This window comes from Malaya genurostris, chromosome 2 (genome assembly GCF_030247185.1).
Source record: "Malaya genurostris strain Urasoe2022 chromosome 2, Malgen_1.1, whole genome shotgun sequence".
Lineage (NCBI taxonomy): Eukaryota > Metazoa > Arthropoda > Insecta > Diptera > Culicidae > Malaya > Malaya genurostris.
Genome location: NC_080571.1, coordinates 229303585 through 229325642, shown reverse-complemented (window position 1 = coordinate 229325642; position 22058 = coordinate 229303585). Strand labels below are relative to the sequence as shown.

Here is a 22058-nt window from a genome sequence, read left to right as displayed (position 1 = left end):
TCCCCTAGAAGACTGCTGGAGTCGCAGCAGCCATAAACAACGCTTCGTCGATGGCCGATCGATAACGGACCAGATCTTCACCGTGCGGCAAATCCTCCAAAAATGCCGTGAATAAAAGGTCCCAACGCAACGGGGATACTTTCGAGGTAGTGGAAGAATTTGTTTACCTCGGATCCTTACTAACGGCTGACAACAATGTGAGTCTTGAAATACGAAGACGTCTCATCGGTGGAAGTCGTGCCTACTACGGGCTCCAAAAGAACCTGCGGTCAAAAAAGATTCACCCCCGCACGAAATGTACTATGTACAAAAAGCTTATAAGACCGGTGATCCTCTACGGACACGAAGAATGGATCATGCTCGAGGAGGACCAGCCAGCACTTGGAGTTTTCGAGCGACACGTGCTAAAGACGATCTTCGGCGGTGTGTAGGAGAATGGCGTGTGGCGGCGAAGAATGTTCCACGAGCTCGCTGCACTCAACGGCGAACCCAGCATCCAGAAGGTGGCCAAAGCCGGAAGAATGCGGTGGGCAGGGCATGTTGCAAAAATGCCAGACAACAACCCTGCTAAACTGGTGTTTGGCACAAATCCGTTTGGAACAAGAAGTCGGGGAGCGCAGCGGGCAAGATGGGTGGACCAGGTAGAACGTGATAAGGCGAGTATTGGGCGTGATCGAGGATGGAGAGCGGCAGCCACAAACCGAGTATTATGGCGTACTATTGTTGATTATGTGTTATCTTATACCGTTTTCGTTTTTGAACCTAGACGCGGGCGAGTCTGACTCCGAGTAAAACGAACACGAACACGCCCTAAACAACAACTCATGAAAAAAAGAAAAAATAAACAAACTTGCATGGATACGTGGTGCGACCCGAGAAAATTTTCAGAGCGAAACTACGCGATTGGAGTCCGATCCAGAGCGACCTCAGGTTGCTAAAACAAACATATCAAACGTTGTTTAGGCGACTCTGGGTCAGCTTTCGGGCTGCTCTGATCAATAAACGAAAACGGTATTAAGTGTGATGTAGTGCAAATGAATGATGAAGTATGTGCGAGATCCAGGATAACTTTCTCATCTGCAGAATCTTCTAGGACTACGTCTCTCTTTACTATGCTCACCAGGGTGCATTTTCAAAAGTTCACGACACGAAAGTTTAACGAAATTACTCCAGATTTGATTTCTTAATAACTTTTTCCCTGATTGAGTATTTTCTCAAATTCTTTCACGATACGGATGGCAAAAGATGTAAGATTGTCGCATTCGAGAAAAATACACCGAAATGTGAGAAACGCAGAAAAATCAATTAATCGATCATTCTAAGGGTTTCCCAAAGGACTATTAGAATTATTTTTCTTTGAAATATGCAAATCGGAAGTATAAATAATCCGTTTAGAAAAAAATATTAATGAAATAATCAGTATAGTGAACCGTTCACTGCGCGGATTGCGCATTAAACGAATGCAAAAAAAAACAACCATTCAGTTGCTTTGAGTTCAAGAAATGCACCGAGCAGTATTTAATATGGGAGAGAATTCCGCAATATGGCACCTTTAAGGACTAGAAATGAATCCCAAATATCATTATGACTGTTTCATATCGGAAATTTTTCATGAAGCAACTTTTCAAACACTCTAGTTTTGAAAACCTAATATGGGCGTAACTTAAAGCAGTTATTTTGAAGATATAAAAGCAATGTAGCCAATCGCTTGAACATGTCTCTATACATGCAGGCAAAATACGACGCGGCAATTCCTATTGATTCCAAACACAATCTAATTTAATATGCATAAGAAAACACAAATTCATCACCTCTGGTCGGATCACGATTCCTCACAAAACGTCATCCGTCGGAGTTATTCATCACTCACACAAAAAAAATAACATGACAGCAGACAAGAAACCGAAAAGTCATCGCTTTCGAATTCCTCCGCCATCGCCGATTGGAAGAAGAACGAATGCAAACATCAAATTTTCTTGCCAGCATAAATCATCGACCGAATATCATATTCATCCGGTTGTACGGTTCCCGGCCTCGACGGTTGGAAAGTTTTCCCGCAAACAGTAAGTACTCAAAAAAAAAACAGGCTGAATGTGATCAAAATCGTCGTTACAACAACAGTCGAATGTCATTGTCCAGATCTGATATATGATCGAATCGACAGCAGCCTCTCGAAAAGCCCATCCCAAATCAAGTTGTAAAATTCGGCAAACATAAATAATTCAAACGATGTCCCAGTTCTTTCTCGGGCTCACCTGGTGTCTTTAGCAGTAGAGGTAAGAAAACCTTCGATAAGTCCATCCTCAGCCCGGCGATAAATTGTTCCTCATTAGCTTAATTTCAACAGGCAATTGGCTTATCTTCCCGAAAACCCGCCCGGTCATTTTAAATAATACAGTGCACGTGAACATAAATTCACGGCAACGTAGCTGACGACTTCACTGCTGTTAGCTAGGCTGAAATGAGTTGTTTCTCAACTTTTCTAATTTCTTTCTGGTTGTAAGTTTCCACTACTGTGAGTAGCTTGTTAAAGGATCCACTTTCCACAGGAAGCTCCTAGAATTTTCATTTCAACTGCGAATAGAAATTCCGTTCCCCAAAACAAGACAATAAAAAATATGCTCTTTCTTATTTTTTTTTGTTTTGCTTGCACAAGTAACGGCATCTATGTTATGCAACGTAATATTGAACCATCCTGCAGAAGGGATCAACTACCCTGGGTGGTGTCTACACGCCTACTTTTCCAAGGTTTTCTTTGAACAAAACCACTACACCAACAGAAAAGTCGACTCAGATTTTCTTAGCTGCACGGATTAAGCTTGTTGGTTGTAACCTCAAAAAGTTGCGGCAGATAACAACTGCAGATACAGCGGTTTTGTGTCTGCATCTATAAGTGCTAGACGAAACCCGCTTTTGGCCACTATGTAAATAAAGCTTATGCAGATTTGTGCTCTTTTCAACATTCCACCAGAGCGTCAGTTTTATTTTTTCTTTACGTCGCCGCACATCATGTTTGGCCGAGGGTTGGTGTAACGACCTGCCCAGCTGCAGAAGCACAACGCAGTTGAATCGTTATCTTGGTAACGTGAAGAAAAGAATGTTCAAAGAAACTTAAATGATTTTTTGTGTCTACAAGTTTTATTATGGAAGCACGAGAAATCGTATGAATCAGCGCGCAATACCAATCCATAGTCGAAGTAAACAATCCATTAACGAACTAAATCGGAAGTTAATCAATTGAAACAGATCGCAGTTTACATTCCATTGTGGTTTTTAGCGGGACATAAGGAGTGTATCGAAAATAAACTATCCACAAATTTTTCTTTCAAATTATGATAAAAAACGATATTTCATTCAAACTAAAAATTGATCCTTTATTGTAGGAGGTTAAACATGAGCATAATGAAAACCGGATGAAATTTAGGTTATTCCTCTACGAATTTTCGAACTATCCATCGAACGCTCTTAATCAAGTTCCGGACAAGTGTTGCATCGCATTTTTAGACGCTTGTGCCCAAAGTTTTTTTAACTCATGCATGTTCCCAGCTGCCTTACCTGTCTTCTTGAAGACCCTCTTCACGAATGCTCAGTAACGTTCGATGGGTCGAAGCTAAGAGCAATTTGGTGGATTGATATTTTTCTCAACGAAATTTATACTCTTTTCCGCAAGCCAAGAGTGATTTTGGCATAGTGAGCCGACGTGTCCAGAACCTTAGTTTTCACTTCCTTTTCAATACATAACATTTTGAAAATGCAGAATTTCAACCGCACAAACAAGTAAACGAACGAAAGCTTACAGCCAAACGCACAGCATGCTGTGATATGAACATTAAAAACCATCACAAATAAATGCGTACAAGACAAATGTATGTGGATAGCTTATTTTCGATACACTCCTTAGAATGCGACGGAATCGTCGCAGAATAGCGAAATAATGAGCGTCAGAATCACAGGTGCCAGGTTGCAGAATTGCAATTGTATGTAAGCAGACTCTGAAACTTTGCAGACTTTTTCCAGGTTTTTAAAACTTTTATACACAATTGTCAAATTTACAGACTTTTGAAAATTCGTTAGGCTTCTTGTTTGTTTTTTCTCCCGTCTTACTTATAAAGTTTAAAACTTGCATTGGAGGATTTGTAGTATGCACACTTGAAAATTTCACCTGGCATCTCTGGCAGTTCGTTTAACAACTTCGGCAGTTGTTTTAACCTCTTCGCTGTCTGCTTTACTGAAGTTTACAAAATTTTTATGTCAAGCTTTAGAGCGAATAGAGAAATAAATCGTCTGTTGGAATGAAAATAATTACAGATTTAAAAGGTAATATACTCTAGCGACAAGAATTATTAGTTTGTTCACTAAAGAAATCTATCAAAGACGACTGAATTTTTAGAGTAGACGATTTCCTATTTTTTATAGTAGTTCATTTACATAGTTAATATTAATAATGTTTCGAGTGAACAACGAGGTTTTGAATACAATGACTTCGATTAATACAAAGTATCATTGTATAATTATTCTGGTAATAAAAACATTGTGATTTAATATTCAATTTAAAAAATAAGGGTTGAATCGATGCAAATGACAATCTTCGCAGCATTTTGTCGCTATGTTGTCGCATCGAAATCTCTGTTAACCGCCAGTAAAATTACAATACACTAATTGCCACATACGAACTAGAGTGCCTAAAACCATACTAACGACAGTTGTTCGTTTGTAATGCCAGCTTTGTTCCGAACGCAGAGTGGCCAGGTCATTTTTCTAAAAGCTGTCTCAGGTGCATAAATTTATCTGTACCACAACCATACTTGAACCAACACCACATTTGTCCCTGAAAATGGTAGCTGGAGTTCATTTAAGTGAGCTAAAATAAAGTCACACTACCGCAATTTACCATTCCAGGAGAACATATTTGTATTACTAAATTGAGGGCAAATATCGGCATACGTCGCAACGTTGTCCAAACTAGCAAACGATCTGTCAAATACAATATCAAGCCTAAGACTGGGCATGGCAAATGGTTTCTATTTTTAGAAAAAATGCTACTTCTCTCATTCCAGTTGCTCCCTGTTTTAAATAATACAACTATCGCGAGCACTGTTGCCAATAGAATTAATTATTCGTTCTGAAAATCCCCGAATTACAAGTGCTTTTTTATCATTCCAAAACATTAGGACAAATGGTAAATCAGCCGAAAACGTAGCTCTGAATTCATTTGGTCAGATGTTTGTTTGAAAGAAAACATTCAATCAAAGAAGATTACTTTTTATTGTTGTATTAACTAAACTATCCAACATATATTACGAATAAAAAAATACTTACAAAGAGAATGTAGCTATGCTCATGTGCTTCTTGTAAGGCCATTTCACCACGATTTCGGTTTTCAATCGCTTCATTAATGCACACTAGTATCAGCTTTTTTCTCATTTGAGATCGTCCTCCAAAAGTATACTATGACGATGCCAGAATACCGACATTATTATCTTTCCGTCCCATTGCGACGCCCTTCCAGGCACTCGTACCGTTTCGAAACACTCGTGACTGACTATTGTCGGGTAATCATTCCGTTCTCTGGCGAATAATAATTGATTCCAGCCAAACATGTACTCGGAGTGCGCTTGCGTTCGTCTTTCTAGCCCTAAATAAGTATGTGCGGGATCCAGCGACAGGACACCCTTCTCATCTGCAGAATATTGTTCGCGCACTTCTCTTTCCGGTCGTTCAGCATAATTTTATGTATTATTATTATAATTATATTTAACCCTGATTTCATCCTTCATTTTATGTGGTTTTGACACTGTTCTGTTTCGTAGGACCTGCCGCTACGTGCTATATCGGCAGTGGAGTTGTAACCATCACATAACTCTCAAAACCTGTATCTCAGGGTGTAATCTATAGAAACAACAGACTCATACTGTTTTCAAAGTTTTTTTTTCGTTTCTGTTTCTGATATCATGAGGGGCCACGACGTTAATACATGTAACATTTTGTTACACCTAAAACTTACAAAAATAGTTGCGCCTAAAACTTACAAGAGTAATGCATGTAATGCTCCGTAACGCCTAAAATTTATTTAAGGCAACAAATGTAACACTTCGTAAAGCCTCTAAATTACAAAACAGTAACGCATGTAACACCGGTAATTCACAAAAGAGTAACGCTCGTAACACCTACAACTCACATGAAAATAACGCATGTAACGTTTCGTAACGTTAAAAACTTATAGAGTAACTCATGTCACGATTCGTAACGTCTGTAACTTAGAAAATATAACGCTTCGTAACACCTATAACTCGCAAAAAAGTAACGCATGTAATGCTTCGTAATGCCTTTAACTTACAAAAAAGTAACGCTTCATAACGCTTATGATTTACTAAAAAATAACGCATATAACGCTTCATAACACCTATAACTTACAAAAGAGAGTTCTTATACCCGAACCCGACCCGTACCCGAGTGATCAGCAAAAAAAATTACCCGTACCCGACCCGTACCCGATAAAAAATTAAAAACATTACCCGTACCCGATCAATAATAAAAAAAATTACCCGCACCCGATAAAAAATAAAAAATTTTACCCGTACCCGATTAAAAATTACCTGTACCCGTACCCGACCCGAATGAGTAGTAAAAATTTTACCAAAATTCAGGATGGAAAAAATAAAATTTTACGTTTCGTCTTTGACTCATCAGTGCAGAGCAGTTCAAATTGAACTGCTTAGTGCTAAACTCGGCAGTTCAATTTGAACCGCTAAGCAGACGTAAAGTTTCTGCTACTTACAGAACACTTTTTGTTTTGCAACGGAGTGCAATGTCTTTTCTGACGTGCCGAACGAAAACGTGTTTTCGACTATTTCTGGCCGATGCAGGTATGGTCATTTAGGGGTTAGCCAAATTTTGTGCTAGGACACATAACCGTTTTTATTAGTTTTACGTTTCGTCTTTGACTCATCAGTGCAGAGCAGTTCAAATTGAACTGCTTAGTGCTAAACTCGGCAGTTCAATTTGAACCGCTAAGCAGACGTAAAGTTTCTGCTACTTACAGAACACTTTTTGTTTTGCAACGGAGTGCAATGTCTTTTCTGACGTGCCGAACGAAAACGTGTTTTCGACTATTTCTGGCCGATGCAGGTATGGTCATTTAGGGGTTAGCCAAATTTTGTGCTAGGGCACATAACCGTTTTTATTAGTTTTACGTTTCGTCTTTGACTCATCAGTGCAGAGCAGTTCAAATTGAACTGCTTAGTGCTAAACTCGGCAGTTCAATTTGAACCGCTAAGCAGACGTAAAGTTTCTGCTACTTACAGAACACTTTTTGTTTTGCAACGGAGTGCAATGTCTTTTCTGACGTGCCGAACGAAAACGTGTTTTCGACTATTTCTGGCCGATGCAGGTATGGTCATTTAGGGGTTAGCCAAATTTTGTGCTAGGGCACATAACCGTTTTTATTAGTTTTACGTTTCGTCTTTGACTCATCAGTGCAGAGCAGTTCAAATTGAACTGCTTAGTGCTAAACTCGGCAGTTCAATTTGAACCGCTAAGCAGACGTAAAGTTTCTGCTACTTACAGAACACTTTTTGTTTTGCAACGGAGTGCAATGTTTTTTCTGACGTGCCGAACGAAAACGTGGTTTCGACTATTTCTGGCCGATGCAGGTATGGTCATTTAGGGGTTAGCCAAATTTTGTGCTAGGGCACATAACCGTTTTTATTAGTTTTACGTTTCGTCTTTGACTCATCAGTGCAGAGCAGTTCAAATTGAACTGCTTAGTGCTAAACTCGGCAGTTCAATTTGAACCACTAAGCAGACGTAAAGTTTCTGCTACTTACAGAACACTTTTTGTTTTGCAACGGAGTGCAATGTCTTTTCTGACGTGCCGAACGAAAACGTGTTTTCGACTATTTCTGGCCGATGCAGGTATGGTCATTTAGGGGTTAGCCAAATTTTGTGCTAGGGCACATAACCGTTTTTATTAGTTTTACGTTTCGTCTTTGACTCATCAGTGCAGAGCAGTTCAAATTGAACTGCTTAGTGCTAAACTCGGCAGTTCAATTTGAACCGCTAAGCAGACGTAAAGTTTCTGCTACTTACAGAACACTTTTTGTTTTGCAACGGAGTGCAATGTCTTTTCTGACGTGCCGAACGAAAACGTGTTTTCGACTATTTCTGGCTGATGCAGGTATGGTCATTTAGGGGTTAGCCAAATTTTGTGCTAGGGCACATAACCGTTTTTATTAGTTTTACGTTTCGTCTTTGACTCATCAGTGCAGAGCAGTTCAAATTGAACTGCTTAGTGCTAAACTCGGCAGTTCGATTTGAACCGCTAAGCAGACGTAAAGTTTCTGCTACTTACAGAACACTTTTTGTTTTGCAACGGAGTGCAATGTCTTTTCTGACGTGCCGAACGAAAACGTGTTTTCGACTATTTCTGGCCGATGCAGGTATGGTCATTTAGGGGTTAGCCAAATTTTGTGCTAGGGCACATAACCGTTTTTATTAGTTTTACGTTTCGTCTTTGACTCATCAGTGCAGAGCAGTTCAAATTGAACTGCTTAGTGCTAAACTCGGCAGTTCAATTTGAACCGCTAAGCAGACGTAAAGTTTCTGCTACTTACAGAACACTTTTTGTTTTGCAACGGAGTGCAATGTCTTTTCTGACGTGCCGAACGAAAACGTGGTTTCGACTATTTCTGGCCGATGCAGGTATGGTCATTTAGGGGTTAGCCAAATTTTGTGCTAGGGCACATAACCGTTTTTATTAGTTTTACGTTTCGTCTTTGACTCATCAGTGCAGAGCAGTTCAAATTGAACTGCTTAGTGCTAAACTCGGCAGTTCAATTTGAACCGCTAAGCAGACGTAAAGTTTCTGCTACTTACAGAACACTTTTTGTTTTGCAACGGAGTGCAATGTCTTTTCTGACGTGCCGAACGAAAACGTGTTTTCGACTATTTCTGGCCGATGCAGGTATGGTCATTTAGGGGTTAGCCAAATTTTGTGCTAGGGCACATAACCGTTTTTATTAGTTTTACGTTTCGTCTTTGACTCATCAGTGCAGAGCAGTTCAAATTGAACTGCTTAGTGCTAAACTCGGCAGTTCAATTTGAACCGCTAAGCAGACGTAAAGTTTCTGCTACTTACAGAACACTTTTTGTTTTGCAACGGAGTGCAATGTCTTTTCTGACGTGCCGAACGAAAACGTGTTTTCGACTATTTCTGGCCGATGCAGGTATGGTCATTTAGGGGTTAGCCAAATTTTGTGCTAGGGCACATAACCGTTTTTATTAGTTTTACGTTTCGTCTTTGACTCATCAGTGCAGAGCAGTTCAAATTGAACTGCTTAGTGCTAAACTCGGCAGTTCAATTTGAACCGCTAAGCAGACGTAAAGTTTCTGCTACTTACAGAACACTTTTTGTTTTGCAACGGAGTGCAATGTCTTTTCTGACGTGCCGAACGAAAACGTGTTTTCGACTATTTCTGGCCGATGCAGGCATGGTCATTTAGGGGTTAGCCAAATTTTGTGCTAGGGCACATAACCGTTTTTATTAGTTTTACGTTTCGTCTTTGACTCATCAGTGCAGAGCAGTTCAAATTGAACTGCTTAGTGCTAAACTCGGCAGTTCAATTTGAACCGCTAAGCAGACGTAAAGTTTCTGCTACTTACAGAACACTTTTTGTTTTGCAACGGAGTGCAATGTCTTTTCTGACGTGCCGAACGAAAACGTGTTTTCGACTATTTCTGGCCGATGCAGGTATGGTCATTTTAGCTAACCCCTAAATGACCATACCTGCATCGGCCAGAAATAGTCGAAAACACGTTTTCGTTCGGCACGTCAGAAAAGACATTGCACTCCGTTGCAAAACAAAAAGTGTTCTGTAAGTAGCAGAAACTTTACGTCTGCTTAGCGGTTCAAATTGAACTGCCGAGTTTAGCACTAAGCAGTTCAATTTGAACTGCTCTGCACTGATGAGTCAAAGACGAAACGTAAAACTAATAAAAACGGTTATGTGCCCTAGCACAAAATTTGGCTAACCCCTAAATGAAAAATAAAGTGTTTTAGATAGCGAGCCGTATCAGACTCTAGTTGGTAAGTAAAATACATTAAAATGCTTGTTTACATTTAAGCATATAAATACACTGTGAAACATGAATAGATTTCCAATGTATTTGGTACTTTATACTCATTTACAAATATCAACAAAAGGGAGTAATATCTACTCAAATTTTCCGAGAAGGATATTTACCCAAAATGACGTAATACCCGTTGTATTCAATTTTGGGTAGGTATGGTTTTTACGAAACAGTGGTTTTTACAGCCATTGAACTTCTGTGCCACTTCCGGTGGAACCCTCAACAAGTGAACACGGTGAAAAATCACGCATTGAGATTTTCACATGTAGTCCAGTGAAAAGAATCGAAAATTAATTGGCAATATAGCCCAACTTGCTGTGTCATCAATCGGTGTCATTTCAAGTGAGGTGACACCATCCAGAAGTGAAGAATAAGAAGAACTTCTATGCAGATTTTCTGAAATAAATGTTCATGTTTTAATGATTAGAATCCTAATGATTTATATGAAAACACTACATTTCATATATGAATCACATAATTTTTACTGGATTGTATATTAAACAGCTTTAAAATGGCAGTCCATTAAAACCTACGTGAAAAGCAGGGTCTGACCGTAACATCTTATACCGTTTTCGTTTATTGATCAGAGCAGCCCGAAAGCTGACCCAGAGTCGCCCAAACAACGTTTGATATGCTTGTTTTAGCAACCTGCGGTCGCTCTAGATCGGACTCCAATCGCGTAGTTTCGCTCTGAAAATTTTCTCGGGTCGCACCACGCATCCATGCAAGTTTGTTAATTTTTTTTCTTTTTTCATGAGTTGTTATTTAGGGCGCGTTCGTTTTACTCGGAGTCAGAGTCGCCCGCGTCTAGGTTCAAAAAACGAAAACGGTATTAGAGCTAAGGCAGTGTGTCTTATTAAATATGTTATAAAAAAGTACGGTGGAAAATATTCACATAACTTTTCACGTAACTATGATTGATCGTTTTTTTTTAATGAAGAAAAGAAAGGTTTTTTTCTGGAAAAATATGCCAGTTGTCAGGTCTGGTCCTAGGCGCGAATTTCAAAACCCCTTGAATCAAATTGTTTATTTTTCGGAAGAACGGTTTTGCAATAAAAAATTCTCGTCAACGTGTTAACATATTTATGTGAAGTACAAAGGTCGGGTAATCGAGCAGAAAAAAAAATTACCCGGACCCGACTCGTACCCGAGTGAGCAGTAAATTTTTTTACCCGAACCGACCCGTACCCGAGTGAGCAGTAAATTTTTTTACCCGTACCCGATCAAAAACCCGTCGGGTACGGATACGGGTCGGGTTTCGGGTAAAATATCCGAGACCCGACCATCTCTAATGCTTATGACTTATAACAAGTAACACATAAAACGCTTCGTACCGACTATAATTCACAAAAAATAAAGCATGTTACGCTCCGTAACGCCTATAGCTTATAAAAAGAACGCTTGTAACACTACGTAACGCCTATAATTAATAAAAAAGTAACGTTCGTAACGCTTATGACTTTAAAAAACAGTAAGACATGTAACGCTTCGTAATGTCTATGACTCACAAAAAAGTAACACCTGTAACGCTTCGTAACGCCTATAACTTACAAACAAGTAACGCATCGAACACTTCGGAACGCCTATAATTTACAAAAAGTAACGCATATAACGCTTCGTAACGTCTATGACTCACAAAAAGTAACACATGTAACGCTTCGTAAGCCGTAAATTACTAAAAAGTAACGCTCGTTACGCTTCTAACTTACAAAACGTAATGCATGTAACACTTCGTAACGCCTATAGCTTTCTAAAATGTAAAACATGTAACTCTTCGTAACGCCTATAACTTACTAAAAAGTAACGCATGTAACACTTCGTAACGCCTATAAATTACTAAAAAGTAACGCATGTAACGCTTCGTAATGCCTATAACTTACTAAAAAGTAACGCAAGTACCGCTTCGTAACGCTTATAACTTACAAAAAAGTGACGCATGAAACGCTTCGTAACACCTATATCTTACTAAAGAGCGACGTATATAAAACTTCGTAACACCCATAACTTCTGTAAAAATAACGCATCGTAACTCGTTTACCGCAAGAATCTAACCCTTATAACGGGTTTTATCATTCATAATTTCCACAAAATAACGCCTGTGATTTGTAACCCTCGATTTAAGAAAATTATCGTATGCAGTTGTTGAAGGCCCCTTTTTCCGGTGATCTCGGTTGCTGTTGAACGCATTTTGTAACAGCAGTCTAGTTCCTCCGTTATTTCAGCCGAAATGGTTAATCTACGTAAAAGGAAGAATACTAGGAAACTACGCGGTCACGTCAGCCATGGCCATGGACGTATCGGAAAGCATCGTAAGCATCCCGGAGGTCGTGGTAACGCTGGTGGTATGCACCACCATCGGATAAACTATGATAAGTATCACCCTGGTTACTTTGGTAAAGTTGGTATGAGGAATTTCCATTTGAACCGCGACCATCAGTACTGTCCAACGTTGAATCTGACTAAACTATGGTCATTGGTGGGCGAAGACAAGCGCATTGAGTGCAAGAAGGAGAAGTCCAAAGTACCAGTGGTGGACTTAGTGAAATTTGGCTACTTCAAATTGCTTGGAACGGGGCATATTCCCAACCAGCCCATCACAGTTAAAGCCAAGTTTTTCTCTCGGAAGACAGAGAATAAAATAAAGGCTGCAGGTGGTGCATGCATTCTGAGGGCGTAACTATCGATAACCAATGTTTTTAAGACCGTAAGAAAGTAAACTTGTGAAAAATACATGAAAATTCATTCAAAGAAAAATGTTCTTAAATATCGAGTGAAACGCTTCGTCAAATGAACATTTTTCCATATTGGGGACGGGTATAGTGTGATGGGTAAGTCGATGCGATTCACGGAACCCGCATTGGTTCCATTTCCAACCCCGCACATCTAACCGGAGAGGCTCAGATAGGCCTCAAAAAACTTCGTAATGTATATAACTTAAAAACTAAACTAATATTTTATGAATTATTATTATTGTCATTTATTTTACCCCGGTTTCATCCTCCATTTTATATGGTTTTGACTCTGTTCTGCTTCGTAAGGCCTGCCGCTGTGTGCTTTATCGGTACAGGAGTGTTGACCATCACGAAACTCTCAAAACCTCTATCTCACTGTGCAATCTACAGGATCAACAGCCATATAATATTTCTCAAACATTTATTTTTTTCTGTTTCTGATTTCGGGAGAGACCAGGGAACGTGGAGTTCGAATTCTCGTAGTTGTTGATGGCCTGTCATTCTATAGAATCTTTAGCATCAAAATCTCGTGAAGAAATTCGTAAACCTGCTGGAATATACAGGAGAAGGAAGTTTCCACGATCCCCCTTGACTGAAAGGGATCTAGTTCTATTTCAACTCGTTATAACAACTACTGAGTATCGTCGTCGAGAAGTGGAACTTAGCAGCGTTGGAGTTAATTATGATACCGAAGCACCGACAAAGAAGTTTATTCGCGAACCAAGTCATCGTAAAAACTGACTGGACTTTTCGAGCAACATAATCAGAATACACTGTACATTCCAATGTAGAGACTGCTTCACTTAAAATTTGGCACAAGATTGGTTATTTCTACAAAAGGAAGCAACATACAAAAACACCCCCTGTAATTTAGCAGAGTTTCAATTTAACTTTGAAAGAAAAATGCAAAATACCTTAATTTGCAACTGTTAAACTTATTTTTCATTTTGATGAAAATCTGGACAGCTGAGTGGATTTTTTTTCGATAAAATCGATATTCTTCCGGTTGTACCTTTCGATTACATTCCGACTATAGTGGCAGTTAGCTAAATCATACCAAAAATGCACGAGGCCGTTATGTGATGGAATGAAAGGCAAAACTTTCTTTTGGAGCCACTATTCCTTGTAATGTGATCCATTTATAGACTCTCCAATTATGCAAAGCTTTGCTCTCTTTCCATAACTACATTTTCCTTGCCGATTCATCAATTTGCGAAAAAACTTGTCTTTAAAGACAGATTTAAACTTGACCGGAACACACCTTAAGCATCCGTTTCGACGTAAGTTACACCGTCTATCAGAATATATCCATTCCATTTATGCAAAGCGTCCTTGTATCTCCAACCTGGAAGGATTCTAAGTGTCAGTAGGATGGTAGTACTGGCCATTCAATAATTCTGTACGCTAAGAATCGGCTACGAAGTCTGTTGAATAGAAAGGCCGAATTCCACAAAAGGAATGTAATGCCCAGCCTTAACTTTGTCCTCGTATTGTTTAAAAAATTAAATGGTCATGTCTGGCTATAAAAGTGCGCATATATTGTTTTTTCAATAGTAGTCAACCAAGTACAGAAAGAATGAATCTGCATTGTATTGACTTGTCAACCAGGTCATCTTTTCTTGCAACTGACTGAACCAGCCATATACCAGATTCAGAGTGTACTGTTAATTATTTTGCAACTGTTGAGCTGACTGCCCAGAGTTTAATGTTTTATTACCGGATTGCTTTACAGCAACTACCGTCTAACACATCGATCGAAAACTCCCTCTTTTAACGAAGAAAACAACACTTTTTTTCTAAATTGATACGGGTCACCGAGTTCTAAACAAAAATCTTGGCCTATTCTTTAATACATCAGTCCGATTTGAACACTTGAATTGCATGAAAACTGAATAATTCACCACGCTTTTATACCTTGTCGAGATTTTACATGCAGAATAACCATCTCGACTTGTTCAATCACCGTACCAAATGTCGATACTTAGGGGGCACTCACCACCTGAATAATCCAAACGAACCCAGTACGCCGATTTTGCGTTCCCAAGTGGCTAAATAAATGATGAGGTTACATCGATACCGAGAGGCAGAACGAAACATCAACGAGTGCCGATCAAAAATTTACGAGAATAGCCCCTCAATACAGCCGATTTGGGGACCGCTGTACGCCATGGCTGCTAACCCATCGAACGAATGGAGGCGCCAAACGAAATGGAAGCAAACATCCCAAGTAGCAATTAAAACATGTTATAATTGGCATGTTTCACAATTGCTTCATATCAGTTATTTTTGTTAGATATGTTAGACAATTGATTCAACACGTTTTTGTAAGAGATGTAAAATTCATTCATATTACTGCTTGTGAAACCAACTCGAAAACCTGAATGTATCAAGTTCCACATCCGGTTTTTCAACTGACTGTACGACAAGATCATTTGAGCAGTTTCAATTCCGGTTTCCACTTAGCAAATATTACTGTTGTGAAACATATGAAACAAGTAACTTGTTGTACATCGTACTAGAAAAGTGCGCTTTTTCAATCGCATAATCGTTGCGAGAAGAGTTTATAAATTCAGTACTAGAACAATGTTTGCTACTTGGGATCCATTCCATTCAATTTGGCTTCTTGGAGGTTAAGTACAACAGTCTAGTATCTCTCGGAGGCATCCTCCTCAGTGTGTTTTATGAGCGATTGCTGCCTTTGGTTTTTTTCCTTTTTTATACCAATTCTGCCTATTCTCTTTCGGTGCTTTTGCTGTTTAATCTATGTCCCCCGGATGTGGATCTCTAAGAAAGCTGTCTTCCGAGCAGCTGAGACACTTTTGGTTACCATTCTGCTTGGACGCTTAGAAAAGCTATTTCGATTTCCACACAACGATGGACCGCAACGAAAGACTCCGCCTGGGAGGAATTCCTGTCTCCATCATCATATCTCATTTTGATTGAACTAGAGTTAACAAAATAAAACTTTACCACTACTGACCCCATGCTGAGCCTGCACGTTTCTAATAGGTCTTCTACCGTATGGTGCAATTTCGGCCATCACAGACCGTTCGACCAACCGAGATCCTTTCGCAGATGGTCCGGACAGTACACACGCACCGCTCAGTTCGAGCTTAGTTTAGTATCTATGGATTCTGTTGAACGGAAAGCGATGGCGCACAGCAAATATAACTTATTGAAAATGCTATATATGAAAGTCTATATTGACTTTCTCGACGAAAATTGACGCATTGTGCTGATTCTGTGTGTGCCAGTAGGGAATGGGGTTGGATTGAATCAAATTGGATGCTGTCACCGACCGAACTGTGTTGATATTGGAAAAGCTCTCTTCCGTCTATCGCCACTAGAAGCAAACGCCTCAAGAACTGTTGTTTGAGCTTTAAGAGTAGGTTCATCATATGCTTGGTACTTATGGTTTTTCTTGACAAATGAATATTTTTTAAAGCAACACCCGAAAAAATACTCACTCGGTTCTCTCAAACCAAATGTTTCTATCCAGTTCTTGCTTTCAATGTTTTTATCGCCGACTGCCAAGGTTTACTTGTTTGTTTCGGATGGTCTGATCCTTACTGCGTTCCACAGCCTTGGTATTACATTCTTCTTGCGAAATTTAATTTTCTGTTTCAACAGATTTCACAGCCGATTCTTAACGTTCAGATCCATTGCATGTATGGTGTTACGATCCTTTTGACACTAAGATTCCTTCTAGGTCGGGGCTCGAAAACTGGCCAAATAAAAACAGCGCCCTATGCATCGAACCGAGAATCAGGACGTTTCACTGCGAATCAGGATATATTTTGTAAGATCGCAGCATTCTCTGCATTTTTTCAACTCTTCATGAACGCATAGAACTGCAATGATCGACACTATTTATGAATAGATACAAACAGAAAAAATACATTCACAAATGAATTGTGATGCTTCTGGTGACTATCTGAGAAGTCATAATTTCTCATTTGTATTTTTCTACTGATGATCGACCAAGCGTCTCCATCGTTGAAAATGAAGTGACAGCGCATTGTCGTTAAATATTTCTTCACAAAATATTAGTTTGCGAGAAAACCGACGTTTAGAAGGATTAGCCCATCATAGTCAAAACAAATAAACTTGACGAAAAATATTCATATTACTCTTACTCTTACTCTTACTCTTACTCTTACTCTTACTCTTACTCTTACTTTTACTTTTACTCTTACTCTTACTCTTACTCTTACTCTTACTCTTACTCTTACTCTTACTCTTACTCTTACTCTTACTCTTACTCTTACTCTTACTCTTACTCTTACTCTTACTCTTACTCTTACTCTTACTCTTACTCTTACTCTTACTCTTACTCTTACTCTTACTCTTACTCTTACTCTTACTCTTACTCTTACTCTTACTCTTACTCTTACTCTTACTCTTACTCTTACTCTTACTCTTACTCTTACTCTTACTCTTACTCTTACTCTTACTCTTACTCTTACTCTTACTCTTACTCTTACTCTTACTCTTACTCTTACTCTTACTCTTACTCTTACTCTTACTCTTACTCTTACTCTTACTCTTACTCTTACTCTTACTCTTACTCTTACTCTTACTCTTACTCTTACTCTTACTCTTACTCTTACTCTTACTCTTACTCTTACTCTTACTCTTACTCTTACTCTTACTCTTACTCTTACTCTTACTCTTACTCTTACTCTTACTCTTACTCTTACTCTTACTCTTACTCTTACTCTTACTCTTACTCTTACTCTTACTCTTACTCTTACTCTTACTCTTACTCTTACTCTTACTCTTACTCTTACTCTTACTCTTACTCTTACTCTTACTCTTACTCTTACTCTTACTCTTACTCTTACTCTTACTCTTACTCTTACTCTTACTCTTACTCTTACTCTTACTCTTACTCTTACTCTTACTCTTACTCTTACTCTTACTCTTACTCTTACTCTTACTCTTACTCTTACTCTTACTCTTACTCTTACTCTTACTCTTACTCTTACTCTTACTCTTACTCTTACTCTTACTCTTACTCTTACTCTTACTCTTACTCTTACTCTTACTCTTACTCTTACTCTTACTCTTACTCTTACTCTTACTCTTACTCTTACTCTTACTCTTACTCTTACTCTTACTCTTACTCTTACTCTTACTCTTACTCTTACTCTTACTCTTACTCTTACTCTTACTCTTACTCTTACTCTTACTCTTACTCTTACTCTTACTCTTACTCTTACTCTTACTCTTACTCTTACTCTTACTCTTACTCTTACTCTTACTCTTACTCTTACTCTTACTCTTACTCTTACTCTTACTCTTACTCTTACTCTTACTCTTACTCTTACTCTTACTCTTACTCTTACTCTTACTCTTACTCTTACTCTTACTCTTACTCTTACTCTTACTCTTACTCTTACTCTTACTCTTACTCTTACTCTTACTCTTACTCTTACTCTTACTCTTACTCTTACTCTTACTCTTACTTTCACTCTTACTTTTACTCTTACACTTACTCTTCAGTCCGATGTACATCCCTTCAATCTTCTAAAAATTGCGAAAATATTGGTTCTCGCTTTGCTATGAAGAGGTTGAAATATTTTTCTTATGATTTTTGAACTGATTCTATGAAAGCACTCACGATTATAAATTAAAAATGTTCTAACAAGAGTTCATTAGCGTGGTTCATTGGAATTAAATAAGAGATCTGTCTTTCTTAATTATAATTAAAAAAATAAAAGTGACATGTAGATATATACTTAACGCTCGTATATATTTTTTTGCGAAAAACAGTACATTTTGCGTAAAAAAATACAGCACGTTTATTTCCCTTTTTAAGGTATTTTAAAATTCAACATAAACTAAATAAATGCACGAATTAATCATCAAACACTTTTTGCACGAAGTTTAAGAAACGAATATATTTAACGATGATTTAGATTTGGTGTTTTCTTTGTTCTTGGTGAAGACAGTTTTCTTTTGTTTAGAATCGACAAAATTTAGCAAAATTGTTGTGACATGCTCTGAACAATGGACAATAAAAAAACATGATGAAAAGGAGAGAAGGAGACAAATCCATTTACTGTTTACATGTAGTGAAGACCGGGCGAAAATGAGCACTTTTGGTCTTGCGCAGAAAATTGTGCGGAAAGTAGAACCTTCACTCGAAATGTTAAGCAGGAACCTTTAGATACAAAACGCATTTGGTTTGGGGTCCATATCCCCACTTATACGGGCGCAATCTGGCTCTGAGTGCAGCAACCTCGAAATCGAAAATCTGAAAATGGGTGGGGCGAAAATGGCCAGTCTCATTTTGATGCACGAAACAATCACACATAGCTAAATATTGTGTGTAAATGAATTTTTTTGGCCTTATTGATATCTTGCAACTGTTTTGTATATGAAAAATATCATTTCATCTTAAAATGACATCTCAAAATCTAACACACTGACCTGACTGACAATAAAGACTGTCCCAGAAAGTATGGACATACTTTGATTTCGCTGTAATAAATTCACAAGTGTTAGATGTTCAAATTTTATTCGATATATTGATAATATTAGACTACAACAACAGAATATTATTCTCAACATTTGCTACTTAGCCATTGTAGACTAGCTGGCGCACCTTCTTGCCAACGTTCATCATTAAATTCCGTACAGACTTATTGGCGACAAGTTTTGACACTTTTTTCCAATCTTTTTCGAACTGTTGAATGGTTTCGGCTGCCGAGACATGTTTCCTAAGATGTGCCTTCGTTAATACCCAAAATTCCTCAATTGGTCGAAGTTGTAGGCAATTTGGTGGATTCATATATTTTAGGACGAAAGTGACATTTTTGGTAGTATACCATTCTACCGTTGATTTCGAGTAGTGGCAAGAAACAAGATCTCGCCAGAAAACAACAGAATCCTTGTGGTTTCGAATCATGGGTAGAAGTCGTTTTTGTAGACATTCCTTGATGCATATTTCGCTGTTCATTGAAGCAGTGGTGATGAAGGGTTTCGAAATCTGACCGCAGCTACAAATTGCTTGCCAGACCATATCTTTCTTATCAAATTTTTCGACTTCAATCGATGTCTCGGACTGGTTCAACACTTGCCCTTCTCGCACCGTAAAATATTGTGGTACCGGCAAGGATTTGTAATCGAGTTTCACGTAGGTTTCGTCGTCCATGATTATGCAGTTCAAATTTCCAGCAAGAATCGTATTGTACAGCTTTCGAACCCTCGGCCTGATGGATGCTTCTTGCTTCGGACTATGTTTTGGTTGTTTCTGCTTCTTATAGGTTCGAAGATTCAAACGTTCTTTAGCACGAAGAACATTTGACTTCGAAGTGCCCACTTTTTTGGCCACATCCCGAACTGAAACCTCCTTCTTTTGCTCGAACGCCTTCAGTATACGTTTATCAACATGAAGGTTAGCAAGACCTTTTTTTCGACCCATTTTCGGTTTATCCTCAAAGGTGTTATCCTCACCGAACTTCCTGATTGTATTTCGCACGGCTTTTTCACTTACTCCTTCCATTTTTGCTATCTTTCTCAGTGACAGTCCGCGTTCTGTGCACCATTTGCACACAATTTTTCGACTTTGTTCTGCTGAAAGTCCACGCATTTCGAAACAAACTAATGAAAACGAATAAACAACTGCACAAGTGGCTAGAGAAGAGTGTAAACAACAGGACGCAGCCATAAAAATAGACAGATTCTGAACCATTGCGAAATGGCAGCGGTTTTTGGTTGCGTCCATACTTTCAGAGACAGTCTTTACACGCTTGCAAATTTTGTAGCGCTGATTATTGCTTAATTTGTCCTAGTAATTTCGCCCCGGTCTCCCTTATTCATATTCGCTACGTGTTTTCACTGTTCTTCCTGACGTTTTATATTGCGGCGAATCGAAAATCGATACGTTAAAGCTTTGAAGCTCTTTTTTAATTTATTATTATGAAAAATACAGTAAATTTTAATGGGAGAATACACTAGAAACTAAAATACAGTACATTTATGAGTAAAAAACAGTACGCCGTATTTGGGTCAAAAATACAGTACCATACTGTAAAATACAGTACGGATACGAGCATTATATATATTTCTTTCAGTGCGGCGAATGAACATAAACGATTAAAGTCGCTAATAAAATAAAACAAACAAATTGAATTCAAAAATGATCGCGCTTTACAGAAAAGTTGTAATAAATTTGATATTGAGTAAAAAACGAGTACAGCTGCTCGTTTGATCGAGTAACATAATTTTTTTCGGAGTAGAGGTCGTTTTCGCCTGATGCCAAACCTAACCCAGTTTCCACCCTAACTGCTGTCAAATCATTTGTTTGAAGTCAGTTTCGAACCTAGTTTCAACATTGTTGAACTGAAAATCGAGTCAGTTTCGAACCTGGTTTTTAAATCAATTTTACTCAAACCCCCGTTGCTAAGTGCGAAATCAATATAGTTTCGTGAAAAGTGTTTGTTTGATGAAACTACCCTGGGTCAGTTTCAGTTTTCTCAAACGAAAACGACATCAGATTGAAATAAAAGGTTATGGACCCATAGCCTGCTATTATTTTTCATCCCGATTCCGGAGATACAGGGTGATATGCGCAAAAAAATGGAAAAAATATGCACTCAATTTTCTTATGTCATTTTTTATTGAAAAACACTGGTGGCGTGGATTGCTCTGATTTTGCACTTTCGAGCGGAAATGTAATATTTTGACGGTGTTTCATTGCCATTTCTGCTCGAAAGTGCAAAACCAGAGCAATCCACGCCACCAGTGTTTCTCAATGAAAACCGCCAACCGAATTTTTACAAACATAAAGTCCTACGGTTTCATATGAAATTCCTAAATTTGTTATGGATACTAGTTCCAGTTCCGGAACTACAGGGTGTTTAGATTTGTGGATTTTGCTAGATTCCGTTCAACGGAATTTTCCTGTTTCTATTCAATGAACAGTTGCTTTTATAATTTCTCAGCAATATCGATGATGTTATAGATAATATGAGAAAGGCATTACTACACCACTAGATGGACTAAAACAAATTTTCAGATTTTTTTGTGTGCCATTCGTCTCGCATGAGAAGCAATCGTTTTTATTAGAGTTCTACAGTTGAAAAATTTTTTCGATTCGATCTTGATCATCGCATGCTGGATAATCTTGATCAGCACATCTCATCACACACCCACAAACTAAATGGTCCACCTCAGGGCTTCCAAAGCTCT

General features: G+C 38.5%; 2 protein-coding genes across 5 annotated transcripts in view; both read left to right on the top strand.

The window, feature by feature from the left end:
- Positions 1-22058, top strand: part of LOC131427945 (uncharacterized) — a 739358-nt gene that overhangs the window by 399459 nt on the left and 317841 nt on the right. The window lies entirely within an intron of this gene.
- LOC131427947 (large ribosomal subunit protein uL15-like) lies at positions 12272-12882 on the top strand. Its single transcript, XM_058591544.1, has one exon. The coding sequence runs from the start codon at positions 12356-12358 to the stop codon at positions 12803-12805; it is 450 nt and encodes a 149-aa protein (XP_058447527.1). The 5' UTR covers positions 12272-12355; the 3' UTR covers positions 12806-12882.

Coding starts and splice junctions, on each gene's coding strand:
- LOC131427947 (XM_058591544.1), top strand. CDS start 12,356: ATGGTTAATCTACGTAAAAGGAAGAATACTAGGAAACTACGCGGTCAC.